The sequence below is a fragment of the Paroedura picta genome, chromosome 5 (genome assembly GCF_049243985.1).
Source record: "Paroedura picta isolate Pp20150507F chromosome 5, Ppicta_v3.0, whole genome shotgun sequence".
NCBI classification, from domain to species: Eukaryota; Metazoa; Chordata; class Lepidosauria; order Squamata; family Gekkonidae; genus Paroedura; species Paroedura picta.
This window is the reverse complement of record NC_135373.1, coordinates 44,511,905-44,538,870: the sequence shown is the minus strand read 5'-3', so window position 1 is coordinate 44,538,870 and position 26,966 is coordinate 44,511,905. Positions and strand designations below refer to the sequence as shown.

The window sequence follows — 26,966 nt, the reverse complement described above, 5'->3', positions numbered from 1 at the left end:
CGGGGTCGTCTGCAAAGCGCCATGTCGGAGCGAGCAGCCAATGGGGTGTGGCGCCGCGCTCGACGCTTCTGAGGGGAAAGAATGGCGCGTGGGGCGCTGGACTTGAGGCCGGCGGCGGGGGCAGCGGGGGCGGCGGCAGCGTTGCTCTTGCCGCTCTTCCTCCTCAGCGCGGCCGTTCCGGAGTCGGACGTGGTCGAGGTCTCCGGCCCGCGCTACTCGCCCGACTGGGCCAGCCTGGACGCGCGGCCGCTGCCCGGCTGGTATGACGCGGCCAAGGTGGGCATCTTCGTCCACTGGGGCGTCTTCGCCGTGCCGGCCTGGGGCTCGGAGTGGTTCTGGTGGCACTGGCAGGGCGAGCACCGGCCCGACTACGACCTCTTCGTCCGCTCCCACTTCCCGCCCGGCACCACCTACGCCGACTTCGCCCCGCGCTTCAGCGCCTGCGACTTCAAGCCCCGCGAGTGGGCCGCTCTCTTCCAGGAGGCCGGAGCCAGGTCAGGCCCGGGCAAGCGGTGGTCGTGGGGGGGGGGGGAATACCCAAGGTTGCCAACCTCCTGGTGGGGCGGGGGTCGATGGAGAGTGGAGCTCAGTGGAGATGCGATGTCAGCTCTCAGAGCTGCTGTTTCCTGCAGGGGACTCGATCTCTGTCCTCTGGAGATCAGTGGCTATTGGAGAACTGCAAGCCTCAGTTCTCCCGGAATTTTGGCCACTTGGTGGAAGTGGCAGCTTTGGAGGGTAAACTCCATGGAATCACATCCCCCTCCCGCTTCCCCAGGCATTACACCCCTTCAGGAACTGCTCAAGCTGGAATTGGTAACTAGAGAGGAGGGGTGCTAAATGTCGTGGATATTTGGTTTACATGGAGAATATTAGTACAGTACAGAGCAAACCGGGAAGGGCGGACTACAAAAGTAAAGTTGTTATTATTGGTTAAAATTATATACATTTGTGGTAGTATTGATGGGAAGATGTTTGTCAAAGTATTGCCTGACTGGCCTGGGCTTGCCATATCTTGGAAGCTAAGCAGGTTAGTACTGGGATGACAGGCAAGTCAGGTATTCCAGAGTAGCTTTGTGGAGGTCTGGAATGGCAAACCAATCCTGTTCATCTCGTACATTGAAACCCACACTTGCCACCACTGATTTGCATTATTATTGAGGTGCTATTTGCATGGCATTGTTATTGATGATCACCTTGTAAATTGGATGTGGTCTAAATCAATGGTCCCCAACCACCGGGCACTGGGCCACGGCTCTCTCTCCCTGCCCCCCTCCACCCCGCAGCGAGAAAATTCCCAGGCCACAAGCAAATTGGCCACCAAAGTGGCCAATTAGCTTGCGGCCCGGCAAGCTTCTTTCTGCGGGGGGGGAGTGCAGCCGGCGGTGCAGACGTACATGCACGGCAAGTCCACGCATGCGTGAAACTGCCATGCATGCGCGTTTGCTACCCCACTTGGTGCAAACGCGCATGCACGGACCTGCCATGCATGCACATTTGCGCAGGGGCTGCCATGCATGCGCGGTCCCCAGCTCGCCCTCCCCCCCACCGGTCCTCAACCCGAAAAAGGTTGTGGACTACTGGTCTAAATGACTGGAAAATGAGGTAGTATAAAAATCAAATTATAAATGAAATAAATAAGTACTAGAACAAAGGCATGGTAATTTAAAAAAAACTTTATTTTGCAGGGTTCCACCAACCTCATTTATTTAAATACTAGATTTTAAGCCCATTTTATGCCATTAATAAAATGGGCGCTAGAAGTCCCCCCCCCCCACGGCGAGAGGGAAAGTCTGCAGAGTGGGTGGGGACGGCTTGGAGCGGCTCTGAGAGGCAGGCAAGGGCGTGGATGGGGCTGCAGAAGAATGTTGGGCTCCCGATGCCGGTAGGCTTCAGCGGGGCCGGGCTTGAGAGGGTCTTACCTCGCGGCTGCAGAGGGCGCGGTGGGGGCAGGGCTGGCGTCGGCCGGCCATCTTCGTGGGCGGGCGTCGGCGGCGGGAAGATGGAGGCCGCAGCGGAGGGCGGCCATGTCCGATGGCGTGTTAGCGAGGGCGCCGGGGCAGGCTCTGAGCTGGGGGCGGAGGCGCTTGACGGCGGCGTTTCGGCTGGCAGCCGCATCGTCGGTGTCCTGCCGCTCGCAATCCTTGCGAGCGGCAAGTCGGGCGCTGGAGCGGCAAGTCGGGCGCTGGGGCTTGGGGGCGGGCTGGGAAGGGGACGGCCGGCGGCGGAGCAGCGTAGTCGTGGTGGGGGTGGGAAGGTTGCGGAAGGGGCTCGTCAGCGCCGTGGCAGCAGGGCCGGGAAAGGAGCAGGGCCGCCGCGTCTTTGACGCAGCCAGGCCCACCCACGGCCCGGGGCACTTCTAAGCCTTATCTCGGCCGGCGGAAGCCGCTCCGCCGGCCGAGAGAAGGCGGCCAGGCCCACCCGCCCCCCGAGGCTCTCCCAAGCGTTCTCCTGGCCGCCGGAGCGGGAGAAGGCAGCGCGGCCGGCCGCTCACCTGTGGCTGTGCGGGTGAAGCAGGCGGGATGGACACTTGGAGGGGCCAATCAGGAGCCGCTTCGCGGCTCCTGATTGGCCCCTCCGAGTTTTTATCCCGGACCGGTCCCGCCCTAACTCCTCCCCACTACCCCTTACTCTTTTATACAGTCCGTGGTGCCCGTGGCGCCACGGGCTGTGTACAGACTAGGGGCAAAGCCCATTGTATCCAAGAATACAACGGGTGTGGAGATATGGGTGTCAAGAACCTGTGGTGTGGAATGTTCATTGAGTGTGGGAGAGGACAGATCTTTGGGAATTGTGGCATACTGGTTACAGATGAGCTTTCCAGAGCCATGTCTTCAGATATGTGAAGGGAAAATCAGACTGGAGATTCTTCTTAGGGGAAGATTACATGGCAACTAATTCCCCCCCAGTTCTGCTATGTGCCCAGATGCTTCTTTCATGGTTGCTCCTTAGAAGAAGAATGGATTTTGGTACCCTGTTTACTACCCAAAGGAGTCTCAAAGCAGTTTACAAATGCCTTTTCCCTTCGTCTCCCCACAATAGTCAACCTGTGAGTTATGTGGGGCTGTGAGAGGTCTGAGAGAACTGGGAATGGGCTGCAGTGACCCAGCAGGCATCAGGTGTCTCAAAGCATTTTCCAGTCGTCTTCCCTTCCTCTCCCCATAGCAGACTCCCCATGAGGGAGGTGGGGTAGAGAGCCTCACATGGAAGCTGGCAACCCTAAGAGGCAGACTCTCTGTGCACAGCAGTCTTGACCTTAGTAAGGTTTTTTATATTGTTTTTTTATTTGCCAGGCCAAGGTTGGAAAAAGTCAAGTCAGTTCTCATGTGTCTCCAGCCATTTACTTGTTCACTATTTACAGTTTCAGGCTGTAAATATTCTTTATTTAGATCTTCCTGCACTTTCCAGACTCACAGGACTGATGCTGGTCTGCCTGTCTGTGCTCCAGAATACAAACAGTTGCTGGTAAGGGCTGGCCATAAACCATAGCCTCCAAACCTCCAGGAATATTTCCAACCCAAGGGTAGCCAACCTTCAGGTGGGGCCTGGAGAGCTCCTGGAGTTACAATTCACCTACAGAGTATAAAGATCAGCTCCCCGGGCAGAAAGGGCTACTTTGGACAGGGTTGTGGTGGAGAAGAAACATTTATGGCCTCCCACACAGGTTGTTGTTTAATTGAAAGACTTGAAGCCTACTGCGCAGGGTTGCTGTACAGATGAAACAGGAGACGAAAGAACCAGTTTCGTCTGCAGAATAACGCTGTGCAGTGGCCTCAAATCTGCAGAGAGTTGCAAAGAGGAAAATCACATGGTAGTATTTTAAGTGAGAAAGGGCTTTTCTGTGGCCTCCCTGTCAGCCAACTGTTTGGCAGAAAGGGAAAGTCACCCCCCCTCAAAAGGAATGCCCTCAGGCTCCCCTGCGTTGCTCTTGGAAAGGCCTCCCTCCCCTCAGTCAGGGCCTGTCAGAGGCTCCTTCCCAGCAGGCCTGAAGGGAGGGGGGAGGGTGGGAGCGCACTCTCCAGCCTCCTGCCAGCTCTGTCAGGGTTCTGAGGCAATTTACAGTTGGACATGACAGTTAGGACAGCCTTGGGGCGAAAAGGGCTGGCGCAGCCTCTGTTCTCATTTCCCTTGGCAGCCCTGCTGACCTCCTCTCCCTGCGGTGGTCAGGAGCAGACTGGCAGCCATGTCTCCAGCTTGCCCTGGAACTCTGGTCTGTCCTGGTGAGGGCCCAATCAGAAGGCGGTTTGTACCTTCCGATTGGCCCCTCTGCTTGTCAGTCCAGGGCCAAGGGGCCAATCTGGGAGTTTTGATCACGGACACAGCCCACCCCATCACCCCTTACTGTTTTATTAAGAATGAACAGATATTTTATCCTGCTTCTTAACCAGTTGCTAGTTTTCTGTGCAACTTATACAGAAAATTGAAAGAACAAGTATTATACATAATAATAAAAACATGTTAGAATAATTGTGCTGTTCTTGTACTCTAGGTCCTGCCTACTGCACGTGCACAAAGGAGTAAAGCACATGACTTGTTTTTATAATTTTACTTCCTTGTTAGGAGAATTTTGCTTGCCAAGCATTTGGGCAAAGATGCAGTTGCAAGCCTTGGCAAATATTTATATCTTGAAATGGTGCACTTGCTGTGTTTTATTGTGCAATACGCCGACTTGAAAAGATTTTATTATCTTCCTGATAACATTAGAGCTCATCAGACACCTGACGAAATTAAAGAACTGCAAATTCAGGACAGGTAGGGTACTAAAACTACATCTTCATGCCCTGCTGAATTGAATTAAGAAATTTGCTGTTAGCAAGGTACAGCATTAGAGATTTACAATACATTCCCATGTGGAATCACCCAGTGAAGCCCAGTGTAACTTATACTTCGAATTAACTTTGTCGATCTTAAAAGTGCCACTGGACTCAACCTTTGTGGCAGAATGTAATATTCTGAGCTGTGTGCAATATAATATTAACAAAGTTAATTCGAAGTTAATTAACAACGTTAATTAACAAAGTTAATTCGAAGTATGAGCTTCCGTATACATGCACACTTCAGACCAACACAGCTTTCAACTTGAATATACTATCACAGCTGAAGATGGTTAGTGTACTAGTGACACTAAGTTCATCACAGACACCTTTTTTAGTGTTTTATTTTCTTAACAGCAATGAGGATGTTACTGCTTGTTCTCCTTCTTTGCACATATGTGGACTCTGACTTGGGTTCAAGACACTTATCCAGAACCACAACTAATTTGGGAAAATGTAAACTCGGTGTTGGAGTAAACATCTTCTCAACACACTTGCTAGAGTAGAACATGTTTAGGAAATTGTACCAGGATAGTGTGCAACCAAGATCAAAGGACCCATGACACAAACCATGTTTAGGGTTTATTTAGAGAAATGTAGGGGTACTGGAGTGGAAAAGTACTAGCATATGAATGGTGAAATGGTTGAGTTCAGAAGGCCATGTGTATGAATTAAATTAGAGGAGAGAAAGTCAAGCTACCAGCTGAGCAAGATTTCTGTGCACTGAAATGGCCATGGCAAGGAGAACAAGGGAAGGGAGAATTTTTAAAGAAACTTAACAGTTCAGTGAAAGGGAAGAATTTGCCTATTCTCATTCCACTGATCTTGATAGAGTTCATTGTCCAATCCAGAAATTGAAAGTAGAAGGTTTAGACAGAGCATCTGTCTATCTGAAAATAATAAAAAGATAGAACAGCAAAGGATGTCCTGTGTGGAAGTAAAATGTCCTAAAGTCCCCAAGAAAGAAAAGCAGTGTTGTCAGACTCCAAGCAGCACCTTTTGGCTAGCAGAGCAATATTAGTTATAGCAGCCAACACAAAAGAATACCAAAGAAACGATGCTGAATTGCAGCAATTCAGGGAGAGTCCAGCAGGAGCCACTATGGAGTTCCTGACTTTGGTGGAGTTCAGGAGTGAACAAAAGGTGATTGCATAGAGGCAGGGAGATATCATGGGTGGGCAAGAGGACTTGGGCAGGGCAGGCTTTGCCTATTTGTGAGGCAGGTACAGACCCGTAGGAGACATTCAGGCAAGGTCACTAAAATGTATTGACCACCTGGTGGCTTGATACTAATTAGATTTGGCACATAGGAGGGCTTGCATTTGCTAACGTAATTACATTGATGTTCTGTTGTGATGCCAAGCCTGTTAACCACACATTACTTCAATAGATGCTTTGTTTACTATATGGAATGAAGGTAGCCATCATCAATAGCCGCCATCTTTACTCACCATGGAAGAAAAGCCATCTGTGCTGTCAAGTGTTTCTATCATACGGGATGCACATGAATTCACTTATATTGCTGCAGACTTAAATGCTTGCAAGTTATTATCTGGGATCCCGCACACATTCCCAGCTGCATTTTGGCGTAATAAGGAGGCTACTCCAAATTGCCCTGCTGGCAACAGTCAGAAGAAAGCTATCCTGCTTGCTGCTGGAGGTACTTGTGGCATTGTGCTCGTCTGGCATTGCAGCACCTGACAACAGTCATTAGCAAATGGTGCCACAAACAAGCTGGCAGTTGGGCCTGAACTGCCTCTAACCATTTGATCAAGTGTGTCAAGAAAATGTCTCTTAGTGCCTGTGATGCTGTCATTATTTCTTAAGGAACCTGGCCAACTGAGCTTCTTCAAGCTCCTGGAATACATACCTAATTATCTGCCAGGTCTGGTTCCCTGAACATGATTTGCCAATGAATACACTAAGACTAGAGTTAAAATTGGCCATATACTTTAGTTAGAAACTGTTTCTGGAGATGAGAAGTTTTGGCACTTATGGTCTTTTGGCCCTGAAAAGATTTACACCACCTCCTCCAAGTCTAGATTCCATGAAGGTATAGCATTTTGGTAGGAGAGGCAACAAACTGACCTTCATGCAAACCTTGTTAAAGACTGGACATTCTGGGGTTGTATAACAAACCCTTTGGGCAGAATGACTGTTATTTCTTGAGGTAAGTTTCTTAATGTGACGTTTCTCTACAATAAATAATAGCAATGCCACAATATTGGCTCCGGTGTAGAGGTGGGCTTTCAGAGATGTTTGCAGTTTATAGAAAAAAACAGCCAAACTATGACAGTATATTGGTGTGCGATTTTTAAGCTTATGCATAACTTCAAGACTAGATTCTTAGTGGATCTCTTTCTAAAATGTGTTCATAACTGACATCAAGCTTATAAGGTTAGGTCAATATTCCCTTCATGCTGAACATAAATCCAGACCTATGGACAGGAGATGCAGTGTAGCAAAGCTGCCCCCAAACTACCCTTTGTTAATTGACCCTCTAAGCATAAGAATTTGATATGATTTGATCCTAGAAGTCATCTATAGAGCACCACTGGCATTACTGATTTGAAGTTGCTTATTAAATATTTATTGGTGTCTGCCCTTTACCATTATTTTGTGGATATAATTTTGTGGGGTTTAATGACCTTGTTGCGTTTTTACCTTGTTAGGTGCTCCAGCAGCATTCTGGAAATGTGGTGTACACACAAACACACACACACAGATATTGGTTATATCCTTAACACTATTTTGCTACCTTATATATTTGGCAAACAGCCTCCTGGGAGGAGACTGTCCGGGGCCGTGTCTATCCAGGTCCACCCTGATTGGCCCTCCCCCTCCAGCTATCACCCTCCCTCCTGGCCTGCTAGAAGCCTTGTGACTGCGGCCTCCATTGTCGCTCATGAGGAGAGAGGCAACGACAGGGCTTTGCGGCCCACAGGTACGCTCCTGCTGGGAGGGAGTCTGGGGGGGGAGTTTGCAGCCTCCCTGCAGGCCACAAAGCCCTGTCGCTGCCGCCAGGGGGAGGGGGCTTTCGCTTGCTTTGCGGGCCAAAAGGAGCCGCGCCCATCCTCTCACACACTCCTGCCTGCCCCTTTCAAAGCCCATTTTTAAAATGGGCTTTGATACTGGTTATAAATATAAAAGTATGGTCTGTCCTGCTCAACTTGGAAGTACACTCTTACAAATTGTTCCATCAAAACGTTAAGACACAAATATTGTCCTTCCAAATAGTGTGGAACAAACCTTATGCCCATAGCTCTGGCTTCATGAAAAGTCCTTGCAAATAGCACAGCCTTGTGGGCTTTTCTTGAACCCTCCTGTTGTACTTCTTCAGGGAGCCCATTTCATAAAGTGGGGGCCACTTGTTTATTTTCCTTTAGTTATACTCTGCCTTTTACACAAATGAGGACCCAGAGTGGCTCACATCATTCTCTTCTCTGGTTTATTCTCACAACATCACTGTGAGTAGATTATGCTGGTAGTCTGTGATTGGTGCAAGGGCACCCAGCTAGTGTCCATGGCAGAGTGAGAACTCAAACCTAGGTCTCTGAGAGTGTTGCTTATTTATTTATTGTATATGTCAATTTGTATGCTACCCCTCCCAGACAAGCTGTCTCAGGGCAGTGAACAACGTTTTAAATTAACAATAAAAATAAAAGTTATTATTAATTAATAAAACCATAAAAAGCATCTTCTAAAATATTAAAACCCAAAATTGCCATGATTATAAAGGTGGTAATACGGTTATCAAGGTGTGACTAGGAGGCAGAAGTCACATGGGGTGGGGGGTGGGACAGGGGATTGTGAGCAAGGCCCTGTTCATTAATATATGAAGATTGTTCAGCTGTTTGGCCGGGGTCAACCATAAGCCCAGTGGAAGAGCTCCGTCTTGCACAACTGGACAAGTTCTGTCAGGGCCCTGATCTCCACTTAGACAGATGCAGCTGATAGAAAGCACTTCTCGCTACTGTGCTAACCTGTGTTTCAAACAGCAAGTCTGGTCAGGCCCACAGCACCTCTGATTCAGATGATAAGCGTTTCTGGCTACTAAGCTGTGACAGCTCTTGGCAGTCTCAGAGGGATCAGAGAACAGAAGGAAATCTCCACCCCTTAAATGTTTTAAAGGTAGAGCTTCTTGCTTAAAATCATATGTTGGGGGTGGGAGTCAGTGGTAAAAGACTATTGCATTTATCTCTTGCTTCTGTGAGTTTCCTCAAAGAATCTGTTTGGCCACTCTGGGTAAAAGATATGGGAGAAGATGGACCGTTGGTCTGATTCAGTACAGCTCATTTATCTGCAAATGTCTTAAACTACATATGCCGCTCCTTCTGATTCACTGAATTCATGACAGCTTTAAAACCCAGTACATGTTCATATATTCCATTCAAATAACAGTAAATAAAGCCAGCAACAGAAGTATACTAGCACAATCCAAATTGTGAACATCATGGCAATTAGGCAACACTAAAATCCCTCTGGTAACATTCCTCCTTTGCATATCAGCAGTGATATGGCAAGGAAAGGAATTCTGTAACCTCCATACTTCAGGTGAAAAATTCATGCACTGCGTCACCATTCACCTTATTTCTGGATAGTGTAGGCACCTGAGGGTGATTTTAACTTGGTAAAAGACCAGTAATAGAAAAAGTGGGTCTTAAAATATTTTGCCAGCTTGTATTTTCTTTCCCTGTGAGATGGGTTACCTCTATTTCTGTTCAACAGGTGGCGATTGTTAGTAGTTATATTATTCCCCCCCTGTGGTGACGACTCTGAAAGCAAAACTTGTATAACCTCTGCCTTTTTGTTTATTTATTGGGTTTATTACCTGTTGCTCTCAATAAACATCCCACAGCTGGTTACAATAACAATTTTAAAAAACCTAATATATAACCATTAAAGGTAAAGGTAAAGGTATCCCCTGTGCAAGCACCGAGTCATGTCTGACCCTTGGGGTGACGCCCTCTAGCGTTTTCTTGGCAGACTCAATACGGGGTGGTTTGCCAGTGCCTTCCCCAGTCATTACCGTTTACCCCCCAGCAAGCTGGGTACTCATTTTACCGACCTCGGAAGGATGGAAGGCTGAGTCAACCTTGAGCCGGCTGCTAGGATTGAACTCCCAGCCTCATGGGCAAAGCTGTCAGACGGCTGCCTTACCAGTCTGCGCCACAAGAGGCTCATAATATAACCATTATAATATAACCATTATATTATATAACCATATATTATATTATATAACCATTATATAACCATAATATAACCATTAAGAATACAATAATCCATATAATAATAATATATATATATATCAACCAAAATATTGCAAAACTGTGTGCAAGCTTTTGAGTTCTCCAGAATTATTTTGTCAGACTGTGTGGTCAGTGTATGAGAAATATAGGGTGTCCGGAAGAAGAGAGGGTTGTGTCATGGTACAGTGGAAGAAGTCCAAGTCTGTAGCTTGTGGATTAAAATGGAATACCAGAAGTATAGTGAATTTAGCTGAATTAGATTGTGCCCAAAAGGATATGTTTTACCAAATGTGTCGCAGAAGAGAAACTCAAAATTATATCCCGCAGATCTAACATTTTATACCAAAAAGTTGTACATAGGCTCTTTCCAAGGTACTATAAGAGTAATCTTGGCTAGGAGACTGGGCCAGTGGACCTTGTGGTTAACAGGTGATTCCCACTGTGAAACAGCCATCACCAGTGGGACAGGTAGGTTGTGAGCCTCCTTGGAGTGCAGGCCCCACACCAGGGAAGGAAGTAAATGTGGCTCTTTTGGTTAATGGCAATAATGAATATGGCTCTGCCACTAGCCCTAGAGTGAGTTCCAGTGCACTAGAGGCATCAATCAGTCTTTTATTGGAATAAGTCCTGGTCCCATGAAGACAAGGAAGGTCCTAATCTGCTACTTGGGGAGGGATCTCTTCCAGAGTCCGTTTATGGCAACTTCTGGCCTCAGCAGTCTTGCTGCAGACTGTCTCTACTGGATCAGCTTGTGGATTGTTTTTCTTCTTGGTCCAGAAGTTTTGCACCAGGAGAGATCTGGTCTTCCTGGCAGACCTTTTTCAGACTTTCCAGACCCAGGAAGAGGATATCTGGCTGATCTGCCTACTTGTATCTACGTCCTCCCTGCCAAACTCCTTTTCTGGCTCTCACCCTACTCACCAGTAAGCTAGTACTAGCGGCAGTATCTACTTTCTAATGATGGACAGGGGACTGATTCCACATTCCTTTCATTTTACAGGTGGTCTGCTCCTCTCGGTTCTGGTGGTTCTTTGCTTCCTTTTCTTCCTTCTCACTTGGTATGCGGTTATGACACATCTGGTTTCTTCGTTGGAAAATGTGGCTTCTAGTGGGTTTAAGCCTTGTTATCTCTCTTCTAAGAAGTGTGCCCTTAGGTGGTTGACAGCAGTTTCTGCTGGATTGGAACATTGCTGTCTTCTTAGAAATTTACCCCCTGGTGTCTGTGGTTAATGCGGGAAGCCTTTCTCCTTTGCCATCATTAAACGTAAAATTGTAACATTTACTGGCAGATGAAGATATTTTTTTCTCTAACCTTTCAGTTGGGATGCTTACATTGGTAAAATAACTTTTTTTCCTTTTGTAATATTTTATCAGTTGGATTGGTAATGTTAGTGTGCATTAGCTAAGGAATCAGTTTCTGTGTATGTGCTCCAGAATAAGAGTTTGATTTCTTATGTGTGTGTCAGCAGACAAGTACTAACATACAACATGGGAAGATCTCCCCCTTAGTTAGTTTTCAGGTGAGGGGTGATATTTTAGGTGCATATTCTTCCCTGTTGATCCTGTGTTTTCTGCTCTCCCAGGTATGTGGTGCTGACTTCAAAGCATCATGAAGGCTTCACGAACTGGGGGTCCCCTGTGTCCTGGAACTGGAACTCTGTGGATACAGGGCCCCATCGAGACTTGGTGGGAGAACTGGGGGTAGCCCTCAAAGAAAGGTATGTGGGTTAAAACGGGTGTGGGGCAAGGACTGGTGCATGAAATGACACAGTGGGGCAAGGGGCTGATCATCTGTCTGTTCTGATATGGTGCTCCCTCTCTTCTGTTAATATTTTTTAGGAATATACACTATGGACTATACCATTCCTTGTTTGAGTGGTTTAATCCACTCTATTTAGCAGACAAAAAAACTGGTTTCAAGAGTCAATTTTTTGTCTTGGAGAAAACACTACCTGAGCTTTATGACCTTGTTACAAGGTAAGAGCAACACAATTAAGAGACTGCAATACTACTGGGCATGCATACTATTTTATTCATTCAATTTATATACCACCCCTCGCTGTGATGCTACAGGTCGCTGTACATGGAACTGTGGGAACGAGAAGATCATGGAAATATTTGCAATGATTTGAAATGAAAAACACAATCGTAAACAGTCAACATCAATCAGAGCCCAAAATGGCAGTTAATGGTTAACAGAAGCTTAGGCTAGGGACATGTTGGGCGTCAGAGTTGCCTAGCAATGGGACCAGGTTGTAGAGAGGTCCCTGTTGTTGCCCTCACCCAAAAGCCTAGTGGAAGAGCTCAGTTTTGCAGCTCTACAGAATTGTTTGAGTTCCAGCAGGGCCTTGATCTCATTGGGGAGCTTGTTCCACCAAGTTGGGATCACAGACAAAAAGGCTCTGGGTTTGATTGAGGCCAGACAAATTTATTTGGGGTCAGGGTTCTCCAGTTTGTTGGTGTGGATAAAGCATGTAGCTCTTCAGGGAAGTATATACAAGCAGACAATCCTTGAGGTACGCAGGACCCTGACAGTGTATGGCTTTGAAGGGGAGTACCATTACCTTACACCTGATCCAGTATTTGATTGGTAACCAGTGCAGTTGTTGGGAGGATCAAAGCCCACTGGAGTCCATAGTGTTTGGGTGAGAACACAAGCAGCTGCATTTTGGACTGGTTTTAGTTTCCAGAGCAGGGAATAAGGGAGCAAGCCCTATTGAACACAGTGGGGCTTCCAGGTAAGTATGCAAGGGTCTGGCTGCTAGAAGATCTTCACCCCATCTCTATTTTTTTTTCTCCTTTCCATGAGATGTCATCCTCTGTTTTAATTCTGCTATCTGGACTAGATGTTGTGTTTTTTCCCCTTAAATGCGAACAACAGTGATACCTTGTATCTTTGAACAATGAGATAGTAGGAAGGGTAGACTGGTACTTTTAAATTGTTTTCCCCCCAGTCATTTTTCTGCTTGATATAACACAGAGAGAGGCTGGTTTTTCTCCTGCTAGTGGGAAAGCAGGGTCCGTGTGATCTTTCATGGGAAAGGGCTGGGAGGTCCAGGATTAAGCAGCAGCTTGCAGCCACCAACATTCCTGTACTTAAATTGGCAACCTACTGAGACTATTTGGGTTTTTCTTTAAAAGGGGCTGGAAGGTGAAACTCATTTTGTCCCTTTGTATTTTCTTAAATGTTGTTGTGGTGACTGTAGATGAAGAATGGACGTTGGCTGCAGTGAGCCACTGTGGTGAAGTGGTCAGATTAGGATCCGGGAGACCCAGGTTGAAATCCCCACTCTGCCATAGAAGCTTGGCCTAGCCCAGCGGTTCTCAACCACTCTAGTGCCACGACCACTACAGCGGGGGCAGCAGCGCACGTGGTGCTCACCGTGGCACTGGCCTCCTGTGCACCGCCTCGGTGAGCTCTGAGGTGGCACGGGGGAAGCCAGTGCCATGCCGCCGCCACTGTGGCCACAGCCACTGCTGCGACCCCCGGGAAAGAGCTGAACGACGCCTCAAGGGGTTGCAACCCCCAAGTTGAGAAGAGTTGGCTTAGCCACACTCAGCCTAAATTACCTCACAGTGTGGTGGTTGTGAAGATAAAATGGGGGAGTGGAGAGGCCACTTTGGGCACCCATTGAGGAGAAATCAGGGTATAAGTGAAGTAAATAAATTAGGCCAGCTTACATAGCAAAAGTTGATACTAGTTGACTGTGTATTTGACTCCTGATTAAAGACATTTAGAAATTTAATGAAGTTTGTTTGACAATCCACGGGGTGAAGTTGTGACAGGGCTCGGCAAATCCCTGGGCTTGAAGTTCAGGCTTTTTAAATCTGCTGTTTAGATACAAGCCGGATATCATTTGGTCCGATGGAGAATGGGAGGCTCCGGACACGTACTGGAACTCCACCTCTTTCCTTGCCTGGCTTTACAATGATAGTCCAGTAAAGGTATTTGAATTCTCTTCATATTTGCTAGCCAATTAAGGTGTTACAACTGAAGACTTTGTCTATGTCTTGTATTCAATACAAAATTCCCCAGAGTTTTCCCATGTTTGGGATTATTTGTATTGTCCACAGTGATTTCCACCTCTTTCCCCTGGCCAGCCATTTTCCTGATCTGGGGATGGCTTATGCAAAGAAGTAGGCACAAGTTTCCACTGTGGACAGTGCAATGAACCAAAAGTCCAGTCTGCTTGCTCTTCCATCTCACCTGCTTTGCAAACATTGTGACTGTCGGGAGTCCCTATTAGACTTCACATGCAATGTGTTAGCACCGAAGGTCATGTTGGAAATACATCTTGAGTAGGAGGCCTGCAGGTAGCATGCATGCCATGTATTCACTTTGCCCGATAGCGAAGTGCAAAGGCATACCTGAAGGTTATTCAATTCTTTTAGATAGGCAAGCCCTGGAGACTTGCTGTGTCTTTCGTAGTCAGTTTTATTTTTGCATATATACAAGCAAAGCACAATGGAAACAAATAATGCTCCCAACAAGCTGCTGACTCTTCCTTGGGTCCTTAGTTGCAAGTTCTAAGACTAAACCTCACTTTAACCGAATCTTCTTAAAATCACTCCCTACTCTAGATATAGATTGCACAGCTGCCTTCAGTCTGTTTCTCTGTTCTGTCCCGCTGGCTGGAGGATGAGCTCTCACCTCTGGGTATCACACTCCAAGGGATGGCGACCGAGCAATCAAGGAATGTCACTATTTTATTTAAACCCCTGAGCAGCTTGAGGATAGGTCCATTCACAGCAATTGAGTCAGTCCCTTAGTAATACTCATTATGAGAGTTTAACATATTTTCCACATTCTCAGGTAACTGCAGTTTGTTTTTAATATGTTATTCTGCATTTCTCCCACATTGGACCTCAGGATTAAATATGCTCCTTAAATAGTAAAACAGTTTTATTTCGACAAGAAACCAACTTTATACAGAAAGAGACCTGACTAACTGTTTGGTTGTGCATTCACTCAGTCTGTTGTGAAGGCAAGCAGGGAGGAAATGTGCTCAAAGGACCAGGGAGTCCTGTTGAGCCAATCAGAACACCGGAGGAGATTATTTGAAAAATGTCAGAAAGTTCCATATCTAGCAATGTTAAATATACATCTCCTCCAATGCCCCCTGTAGGACATTCTTTATATGCTTTTGAACCATGTACGCTACGGATCCTGCATATTCTAACAAGAGTGGCTTACCAAGCATACACTGGCTTTATGTTACTCGCAAAAATGGAGGGTCAGGTGTTCAGCTCAGGTTCATATTGATCTAGTTCCCTCCCTTGTAAATACCTAATAGGAATTTACTACATTTGGAGAGAAGGGGGCCATGAAACCTGAAGAGTTTAAATAAATATGGACTGATTTGCATCCTTGCTTCCCTGCTATTGTTATCCTCAGACATCCTCAGTCTGTGCAATTGTGAGACAGTTTACACGTATGTACATTGCTTGCCTCGTAGCTAAAACGGTGGACCAGTTTTGTTGAAAAGCTGTGTACTGAGGGGAAAAGTTTCATCTGTGGTAGTTCATTCACACATAATAGATGGTGGCCAGTGTTGTAGACAAAGAATGGATGTGCTGCGTGAGCCAGCTATAAAAGAGCGAGTGAAAACCAGGGTGTTCTTCAGGACCACTTGTTGCTCGATCCTTTGACAGCAACACAGTAAGCACTTTAAATTCATCCCCAAAGCATTGTTCTGGTTTTATTTGGAACATTTCAGGACAGGTGGCGAGAACAGCCCCAGATTCTTGTCACCTTAAAGTCTGAAAGTCTTGTGTCTTCCATTTCGCCTTGCTGCTCTCCTCTAGGAAACTGTGGTGGTGAACGATCGGTGGGGCATCAACTGCTCCTGCCATCATGGAGGATTCTACAACTGCCAAGATAAATTCAAACCTGGCTCTCTGCCAAAGCACAAGTGGGAGATGTGCAGCTCTATTGACAGCAGATCATGGGGATATCGGAGCAACATGCAAATACATGAACTCTTGGATACCACTACCATAATTCAGGTGAGATCTTTGAAATGTCAGTTGGGGATTGGCAAAACTTAGCAGTTTGGTGAAGAAGTTACCAAATCTTGCCAGAATTTTCAGATGGGGTTAGCAGACCCCAGCACGGCTCTGAATCAGGTGTCACGTGTGACTGGGGTAAGTCAGATTCTTTCAAAACCCAGTCTGGTTTTCTTTTAATTTTTACTTCATTTGTAGCCCAGTTCTCTGCCCAGTGGGGACCCAAAGTGATCCAGAACAGCATTCCTCCCTCCTCTGTTTTACCCTCACAACAACCCAGTGAGATAGGATAGGCTGAGAATGTGTGACCCAGAAAACTTCCATAGTGGAATGGACATGCTGGCATCATTTGCTTTAAGATAAATGTATGGGACAGTTGGCATTTCAAGCCAGCACAGGCAAATAGCTGAAAGAGGCATGTCCATTCTACCCATTGCTGGATCAGTTAGAACTATATCAGTCACCTTTCCCAGGGGTCAGATGAGCCCAAATACCTGGGCCAAAGGACAAGGACACCAAGGGGCAGGCAATGGGATGGAGTCCATGATGCAAGACTCTGCCTGCAAAGCAGTCTGTGGATCCAAACTGTTGCCTTCATGTCTGCTGCTGAAATGTCAGGGGCTGGTTCCTTGCCCTGTGCTTGCTCATAAGAAAGTCAGTAATTTAACTTCTAGTCTCATTTTGCACTTCTTGCTTTATTCCTTCAATTTAAAAAAAAGCTGTGAACTTGAAGATGCCACTGGACATATCTCTGACCTGTGGGGACAAGAAAACTATCACTGTGTAATATGTTTTTTTTTAATTAGCTAGAAGTTAGGGACAATAACCAAAGAAAGCAGCAAAAAAGCAGTACATTCAAATGTTGGAGGTTTGGGAGACACCTGTCTTTAACTTTTCACAAGGGGTGTGGGATAGAGTTTTTTAAAAGGCTCTTTGGCATCTCTTCAAGATGTCTGTAGTCTGCTGGGTCTTAAGAGGGGAGTGGGCTTTTTGAATGTTTTGTATAAAGTTTTTAAAGGCCATTTTAATAGTTTGGTTTTATATGATTTTAACTCGTTTAATTGCATCTGGTTTGAAGAAAAGTAGCCTTAGAATTTTGTTTAAGTAAATAAATTACACAAGAATAGTGTCTATATATATATGTGGTCCCCCTTCAAGGATCGCTGCCTTGTTGTGGCAAGGGGGCTTGCGTAGTTCAGTGAAGCTATGAGCTATGCCGTGCAGGGCCACCCAAGACGGACAGGTCATAGCTGAGAGCTCTGACAAAAGGTGATCCACTGGAGAAGGAAATGGCAAACCACTCCAGTATCTTTGCCATGAAAACTCTATGGACAGTTCCAATAGGCATAACGATATGACGCTGGAAGATGAGCCCCTCAGGTCGGAAGGTGTCCAATATGCTACTGGGGATGAGCAGACGGCTAGTACGAGTAGCGCCAGAATGAATGAAGCGGCTGGGCCAAAGCCGAAAGGACGCTCAGTTGTGGAAGTAACTGGTGGCGAAAAGACAGTCCGATGCTGTAAAGATTTTTATTCCATAGGAACCTGGAACGTCAGATCCATGAATCAAGGCAAGCTGGACGTGGTTAAACAAGAAATGAGAAGACTGAACATCGACATTTTAGGAATCAGTGAACTAAAATGGACAGGAATGGGTGAATTTAATTCAGATGACCATCAGGTATACTACTGTGGACAAGAATCTCGCAGAAGAAATGGAGTAGCCTTCATAATCAATAAGAGAGTAGGAAAAGCAGTCTTGGGATACAATCCCCAAAATGACAGAATGATCTCAGTTCGAATCCAAGGCAAACCATTCAACATCACAGTGATCCAGGTCTACGCCCCAACCACTGCTGCGGAAGAGGATGAAGTTGATCAGTTCTATGAAGCCCTACAATACCTTCTAGAAGCAACGCCCAAAAATGATGTGCTTATCATCATGGGGGATTGGAATGCTAAAGTAGGAAGCCAAAAGATAACCGGGATAACAGGCAAGTTTGGCCTTGGAGTACAAAATGAAGCAGGGCACAGGCTGGTAGAATTTTGTCAAGAGAATACAATGGTCATAGCAAACACTCTTTTCCAGCAACCCAAGAGACGACTCTACACATGGACATCACTAGACGGTCAACACAGAAATCAGATTGACTATGTGCTCTGCAGCCAAAGATGGAAAAGTTCTATCCAGTCAATAAAAACAAGACCAGGAGCTGATTGTGGTTCAGATCATGAGCTTCTTGTTGCAAAATTTAGGCTTAAATTGAAGAAAGTAGGGAAAAGCACTAGGTCACTCAGGTATGAACTAAATCATATCCCCGACGAATACACAGTGGAGGTGACAAATAGATTTAAGGAATTAGATCTGATAGACAGAGTGCCTGAAGAACTATGGACGGAGGTTCACAACATTGTACAAGAGGTAGCAACTAAAACCATCCCAAAGAAAAAGAAATGCAAGAAATCAAAATGGTTGTCTGAGGAAGCTTTACAAATAGCTAAGGAGAGAAGGGAAGTGAAAGGCAAGGGAGAAAGAGAAAGATACACCCAATTGAATGCAGAATTCCAGAGAAAAGCTAGAAGAGATAAGAATGCCTTCTTAAATGAACAGTGCAAACAAATAGAAGAAAACAATAGAATGGGGAGGACCAGAGATCTTTTCAAGAAAATTGGAGATATGAAGAGAACGTTTCATGCAAAGGTGGGTATGATAAGGGACCAAAATGGTAGGGACCTCACAGAAGCAGAAGAGATTAAACAAAGGTGGCAAAATTATACAGAAGAACTATACAAGAGCGAGCTTAACATCCCTGATGACCACAATGGGGTAGTTACTGACCTGGAGCCAGACATCCTGGAATGTGAAGTCAAATGGGCCTTAGGAAGTCTGAGCAACAATAAAGCTAGTGGTAGTGACAGCATTCCAGTTAAACTATTCAAAATCTTAAAGGACGATGCAGTAAAAGTGCTACACTCAATATGCCAGCAAATTTGGAAAACTCAACAATGGCCACAGGATTGGAAAAGGTCAGTTTACATTCCAATCCCAAAGAAGGGCAATGCCAAAGAATGTTCAAACTACCGCACCATTGCACTAATTTCTCATGCTAGCAAAGTTATGCTCAAAATCCTACAAGCTAGGCTCCAGCAATATGTGGACCGAGAACTTCCAGAAGTACAGGCAGGATTTTGAAGAGGCAGAGGAACTAGAGATCAAATTGCCAACATACGCTGGATCATGGAGAAAGCTAGGGAGTACCAGAAGAACGTCTACTTCTGCTTCATTGACTATGCTAAAGCCTTTGATTGTGTGGAGCACAACAAATTGTGGCAAGTTCTTAAAGAGATGGGAATACCAGAGCATCTTATTTGTCTCTTGAGAAATTTATATGCAGGTCAAGAAGCAACAGTGAGAACTGAACATGGAATCACTGACTGGTTCAAAATTGAGAAAGGAGTTCGGCAAGGCTGTATACTGTCGCCTTGCCTATTTAACTTGTATGCAGAGCACATCATGAGAAATGCGGGATTAGAGGAGTCACAAATTGGGATCAAGATTGCAGGGAGAAATATCAACAACCTCAGATATGCAGATGATACCACTCTAATGGCAGAAAGTGAAGAGGAACTAAAGAGCCTGTTGATGCGGGTGAAGGAGGAGAGTGCAAAAGTTGGCTTGAAACTCAACATCAAGAAAACAAAGATCATGGCATCCGGCCCTCTCAATTCCTGGCAAATAGAAGGGGAAGAAATGGAGATAGTGACAGATTTTATTTTCCTGGGCTCCAAGATCACTGCAGATGGGGACTGCAGCAAAGAAATTAAAAGACGCTTGCTCCTGGGGAGGAAAGCTATGGCAAATCTAGACAGCATCCTAAAAAGCAGAGACATCACCCTGCCAACAAAAGTGCGTTTAGTCAAGGCTATGGTCTTCCCAGTTGCAATGTATGGCTGCGAAAGTTGGACCATAAGGAAGGCCGAGCGTCAAAGAATTGAGGCTTTTGAACTCTGGTGCTGGAGAAGACTCTTGCGAGTCCCTTGGACTGCAAGGCGAACAAACCGGTCAGTCCTAGAGGAGATCAGCCCTGACTGCTCTTTAGAAGGCCAGATCCTGAAGATGAAACTCAAATATTTTGGCCACCTCATGAGAAGGAAGGACTCCCTGGAGAAGAGCCTAATGCTGGGAGCGATCGAGGGCAAAAGAAGAAGGGGACGACAGAGAATGAGGTGGCTGGATGGAGTCACTGAAGCAGTAGGTGCAAACTTAAATGGACTCCGGGGAATGGTAGAGGACAGGAAGGCCTGGAGGATCATTGTCCATGGGGTCGCGATGGGTCGGACACGACTTCGCACATAACAACAACAACAACAATATATGTGGTACAGTGGGAGCAGGAGTCTTAATGATTTCTGTAAGGAAGGAGTAGAACAACTACCGATCAGAATCTCTTATAAGATACCCTTCACTGAAAGTATGAACAGGTGTCTGGATATAGGGTATCTTTCCTCAGTGTAGGGATTGGACCAGATAGCCCATACAGATTCTTGCAGTATTAAAATTATCTTCTTGTCTGTTGGCCTGTTCATACCCTTGCCCACAGGAACTTGTGAGCACTGTGAGCTATGGAGGAAATTACCTTCTCAACATTGGTCCCAACAAAGAAGGGGTGATTGCTCCAATCTTCCAAGAGAGGCTGTTGTCACTTGGGAAGTGGCTGAAGATTAACGGGGAGGCTATTTATGAATCAAAGCCCTGGAGAGTCCAGAAGGAGAATGGCACTGCCAAGACATGGTATGATACAAACCTCATCTGAATAGCCTGATTGTTCTTGGAGTGAGGGCAGGCTCCAGTGATCTTGAAAGAAAAGGTGGCGTTAGGAAGGGGAGGAATCACTTTGTGGGGTCTGAGACAGTTTTGATGCACATTTGGAATGAGTAATGGTTAGTGCTACAATGATATGTTTGATTCCTTTCCTGAGGAAAGGACGCACAGTAATGGGTTTAAACTACAAAGTACAACAATATAGGCTAGATATCAGGAAAAAAATTTTCACAGTCAGAGTAGTTCAGCAGTGGAATAGGCTGCCTAAGGAGATGGTGAGCTCCCCCTCACTGGCAGTTTTCAAGCAAAGGTAGGATGCACACTTTTCTTGGATGCTTTAGGCTGATTCTGTGTTGAGCAGGGGGTTGGACTCGATGGCCTGTGTGGCCTCTTCCAACTCTATGAGTCTATGATTTTTTTAAAAATTGCCATGTTTCTTAACTAGAGCTTCTGGAGATGGTTTAACTGATAAAAAGCATTTTGAAAACAGCATTCAGCTTATCAGATTACTAAAATTGGTGTCTGCACGGACACACACGCAATCTTCCTGAGTGAATAAAATGTCTGGTCTTGGCACCTAGCACTAGAGAATAGACACCCAATGGGCAAGTTAAGGTGCCCCTGAGGAAAGGGCTTTGCCTTTGGAAGCCCACCCACCCCTCCGTCAGAGGAGTCTGCAGAATTGTCAGGCAGGCTTATTTGGGAGCAATTTAGAAACGAACACACTCGTGCAAAATAATTTTTGTTCTCCTCTGTCATCTCCTATGCAAAAGCAGGAATGCCCTGTGCAGTACATCGAGGAGAAGAAGAGTTGGTTCTTATATGCCACTTTTCTCTACCCGAAGGAGGGTCAAAGTGGCTTCCCCACAACAGGCACCCTGTGAGGTGGGTGAGGCTGAGAGAGCCCTGATATTGCTGCTCAGTCAGAACAGTTTTATCAGTGCTGTGGCGAGCCCAAGGTCACCCAGCTGGCTGCATGTGGGGGAGGAACAGGGAATAAAACCCGGCTCACCAGATTAGAAGTCTGCACTCCTAACTACTACATCAAGCTGACTCTCATAAGCCTTGATTAGCCAAGTTTGATATTACTAGGGTGGTTTGTAGAATGAATTTTTTCTCCAAAAGGTTGCACAAGCTTCAACACATTTAAAGAAACTGAAGTGTGAGGGATTTTGTTGTGGTGAAGGCACAGAGCACTGTGAAGTACAGGCAGTTGAAAGAGTGGTTGTACATTTCATTGGACATTCAAGACACAAGGCCCCTCAGGCATATTGTTAGAATTCCTCAGTGCATTTTGCAGTGCTTGGACATTGTTGAGAGGACCGAAGTACGAAGTCAACTTCTGAAGTCAGAAGTAGCTGGCCCATTTGCTTGTAAAATTTTAAATACAATTATTAGACTTATTTGGTTTATTTAATCTTATTTTATTTTTGAGTTGTGGTGTGTTTAGAGTCAGAGCCAACCTATAGACCAGCCATATTGTGGAGACACATTGAACCCTGAGTTATAGAAGGGATGAGAACAACAATTCAGAAAGACATCAAGAGCTGCAAAGACAATAAATGGAAACTTTTGCATGGTCTTTTGTAAAAGGTACATGAGCCACCTTAGTGTTATTGACGGCAGCAGATGAAAAAACAAGGACGGGTTGTAATGCAATGTTTGCTCGTGCAGGTTGTGTGTACGGGTGGACTTCGAGGCTTTCATCACTTCTGGCTGGCTGGACCCCAGATAGGAGGGAGTATGGCAGAAGGGCCTAGGGCTGGCCTTCAACCACAGCTAGATTCAGCAAGAGACAAGCTATGTAGGCTAGACGTGATGTTCTCATGAAAGATGTGTGTCTGCTTTAGTATTTTCACACTGTACCTCACAACTTTGCCTTGTATTCTTCCAGGTACACATCAAAAGGAGCTGCGGTTTATGCTATCTTTTTTACTTGGCCAAACAACAGTGTGTTGGTTCTTCCATCACCAGACTTAACATCAACCGTGCAAGTAAGGAGGCTTGAAACAGAGAGATTCTCTAGCAGAAATCTGTCTGAGCATCTGAAACATCCTGATGTTCTCTGCTATGTTTGTGTGTTTAAGGCACTGCTAGAAACAACTTGAAGAGCCTCTTGTGGCACAGGGTGGTAAGGCGGCAGAAATGCTGTCTGAAGCTGTCTGCCCATGAGGCTGGAAATTCAATCCCAGCAGCCGGCTCAAGGTTGACTCAGCCTTCCATCCTTCCGAGGTTGGTAAAATGAGTACCCAGCTTGCTGGGGGATAAACGGTAATGACTGGGGAAGGGAATGGCAAACCACCCCGTACTGAGTCTGCCATGAAAACGCTAGAGGGCGTCACCCCAACGGTTAGACATGACCCGGTGCTTGCACAGGGGATACCTTTACCTTTAGAAACAACTTGAAACCGAGGCAGGCAGCATCTGCTAAAGTATCAGCCAAAGTTTAAGAAGTCAAATTGGGAAGCTCTTTTATGCCTAGTTAGATCATTGGTCCAGCACACACACTCCCAGCCTAAACTACCTTACGGGGTTGTTATGAGGATTCAAAGAAGAGGAGAATAATGATGTCAGCCACTTTGCATCCCCATTGGAGGAAAAGGCAGAGTATAAAATAAGGCCAAATTTGGATCCCAACCCTATCCATAGATATTAAAATGTTAGTCGATACAGTTCAAAATTGTGCTCAATTTAGAGTCTTAAAGGACTGTAAGGAATATCAGCAATGATATCCACGTTCATTTCACATACTTTTAATGGTATAGTAATGGTATAGTTATACATCATGTGCATTCTGGGAAAGAGGATAAAGGACCCAGTATGCCTTTGAAGAGGATGTTCTCAGTCCCCCAAACAAGGACTGCATTTCACCATAAGCCCTGCATGCAACACATGGGAGGAACTTGTACTGGTGACCAGATTTATTCTGAAGGAGATTGAATAGGCCCAGCTAGTGACCCAGAAAAGCATTTAGAACATACACCCCTAGCCTATTCTAACAGGCCTCACTGGGATTGTTTAGTGCCAGAGAGGGAAACTGAGACTTCATATAGCCAGACTACACTATAGTTCTTCCCCACAGTGACAGCGTTTAGAGTAAACTGAGCTATCCAGATTGTCCACCAAATAAGGGGCCAAGCACTTTTTCATTCCCAGCTGTATTGCTCTTGTATGTTCACTTCAAAGCTTCAGATTCTGTGATCTCATAATTGCTGCTCTGTCAGCATGAGGTCTACTCCAGAAGAGATAGGAATGCATTTGTAGGGTCTCTCCCCCCGCCCCACGCCCATTATTCTCTTCGGTGTTTCCTAGATTATTTTCTCTTCAGCATTAGGGCTCAGACTGAAATGGAGATGACAATGGGCTTCCAATCTTCCAATCTTTCTGCTTCTCCCTCATCCTTGCATCTGAGCATTTCCCCCTTCAAATTGCCACTTTGAAACCACCTAAATCTACAAAGTCAAGGAAAAGGTTTACTGCTTCATTGCATCTGTCAGAGATAGTTCTCCATTTACTTACTGTGGATATGGATATTCCTATTATAGCCAGGCTAAGTATCTATTGACGCAGAGTCTAAATGGCATTAAAATATACATATTTGAACACATTATTCTCTCTCTCTCTCTCTCTCTCTCTCTCTCTCTCTCTCTCTCTCTCTCTCTCTCTCTCTCTCTCTCTCTCTCTCTCAGTGATGCCTTCTTAAACATTTTGTAGAAAACTTGCAGATTAATAAAGGCATTTTTGTCACTCTATGTGTTGATGCCATTGCAAGTTTGACAGGATAACTTGTAATCTCTCAAGAAGAACTTCTAACCGTTGATCCAAAGAGCATCTTCTTTTCATAGGAGGCTGCTCTTCATGCACTTCCCTCCTCGACCAAGAATTCAGAGAAAGGGAGCCAGGAATCATTGTGTAAAACGCTGATACCCTAATGTCAGATGGTATTAAGGTGCTTGATGCAGTCAGATGCCTCCATGCAGTGGGTCTGTGTGCACATGGTCTGTCACCAACCCATTCATGATCCAATTGGGACTATATGGAGGTGCTGAGTCTATGAGCCAGTGGATCCATGTGGCATGGTGGACATGTAACTGCCACAACAGGTGTGATCCCAGCAGCTTGCAATCAGCAGTGCCTGAGCATGTACGTGGACCATCAGGATGTGTTTTTTCATCCCATTGCTTTAATACAGTCTTCACTGGGTCATTAGCCTATTTGAGAATCCTCTACACTCTCTGTGCCTATTGCATGTTGTAGGAAAGAGCTGGATAGATTTTTTCCCCTTTAAATCAACAGACCAACTATTTCTGTTTTTCTCCTTGTAGGTGACCATGCTGGGATTCTCTGAGTCTTTGGAGTGGCAGGCAGCTCTAGGCAAAGGATTGGAGATCACTCTACCCTCCACAATCCCTTCCCTTCTCCCACTGCAGTATGCCTGGACCGTCAAACTAGTTGGAGTGGAATAAGGAGCCCTTCGTTTCTCTCTGAAACATTAAAGCCGCTCTGATTAGTGGTATGAACAGATTTAGAGTGAAGCAGTCATATTACAGGATCTGCGGATAAATAAAACAAAACTCGTGTGTGAAATCAGTAATACTCAAATACTGCTTTTTAATAGCAATGCACTAAAGAATGGAAAGATTTATGTTGCATAACTCCAGGAACGGAAATGCTCTGGTGTAAACGTGCTAGGTGGGACTTGTGTGGAATGGGGGCCATCCACAGTGCCTTCTCAGGGAAATAACTTTCACATTATTGTGAAGGATGAAATAGAATTTTAAACAGTAGCTGTGGAGAAGCACATCTCCATTGCAGGGCTTTTTCCCAGCAGCCAACCAGGGACCAAATCAGTTTAGATGTTTGGGCCAGAGTCTAGCTATAATGACAGATGTCTTCTTCCCATTTTGGAAGACAATACGCTTGTATTAAAGCTTCAAGGCCTTGAAGTCTTGAACAAATCCTTGAACAAGCCCGGTTCAATGATGAAAGGGCACACAGAGTCACTGGTAGTGAGCCATCTTTGCCTTACCTCTGGGGAAACAAACTTCCTTTATCAAAAGCAGCAAGTGTATGGTGTAAAGATCATGATTCCCAGATTATTAAAGTGTATTAAAGTTGTGGGTTTTTTTTTACAACCTGAATTAGCAACCAAACAGGTTCTTGAAATGAGTATCTAGGAGTAGGTTTATAACAACTAATATGTAGGAAGTTACATAATCTTGAATAATTTTTGACAGGCCTAAATAGGGCCAGTTCTCTGTCTCATTAATCTTTTTAATGCTTTTTTGCACTCTAACTAGGAATCATAGAATAACAGAGTTGGAAGGGACCTCCTGGGTCATCTAGTCCAACCCCCTGCACTATGCAGGACACTCACAACCCTATTGCTCATCCACTGTAACCACTGTAAGGAAGTAAGGGAAGCTCCCTTCAGAAGTTCTGGGTAACTCATGTTGCTGTATTATGGTTCTAGTTCTTTAAGAGGAGGATTTCAGCTTCCATTTTGAATACATTCAGAAGCATGACTGTGCCAAAATGTCCCAGTCTCGCCTTTGAGCTCATCTCTAATCCACTGTTACCTAGCTAATGACATAGCTTCAGGAAAACGTTTAAGAGATGGCAGATTCTGTTTTTCTTGTCCTCATGCCTCGGAGAAATGCTTTTGTGCTTTTGGAGCGGAAATTAACCCAAGTAAATAGGGATATATGTCTACCTGGCATGTGAATGTAAAAATACTTGAATTTGAGAGGTCCCAAATTCATTCTTGAACTGGGCCACACCAATGATTCTTGTATGTGACTCCCATTTTGTCTGGTACAAATACAATAATGCTATGGCTGGATTGGACTGCCAGAGGCATTTGCCTCAAACTTTACATTAAAGTTTGAACTGTTCTATTTGAGGAGGGCCCTTTGATTGGACCATTTATGGTGTATTAATCATGGGGCATTTCTGTTTTTCATGTGGCCTCAAATGTAATTTTTAAAAATAAAAATGATGGAACTGAAGTAAATTCGTTGTTGATCTAATTACAAAGCTTGTTAGCAGGTGGTGAAATGCAAGTTCTGGATGGGAACT

At 45.4% G+C, this 26,966-nt stretch overlaps 1 protein-coding gene across 1 annotated transcript; it reads left to right on the top strand.

Annotated features, from left to right (window-relative positions):
- On the top strand, positions 1-26,901 carry FUCA1 (alpha-L-fucosidase 1). Its single transcript, XM_077337600.1, has 8 exons — positions 1-494; positions 11,644-11,778; positions 11,900-12,037; positions 13,900-14,005; positions 15,866-16,066; positions 20,668-20,858; positions 22,783-22,882; positions 25,214-26,901. The coding sequence occupies exons 1-8, from the start codon at positions 82-84 to the stop codon at positions 25,352-25,354; spliced, it is 1,425 nt and encodes a 474-aa protein (XP_077193715.1). The 5' UTR covers positions 1-81; the 3' UTR covers positions 25,355-26,901.
- Positions 26,902-26,966: the final 65 nt, after the last annotated feature.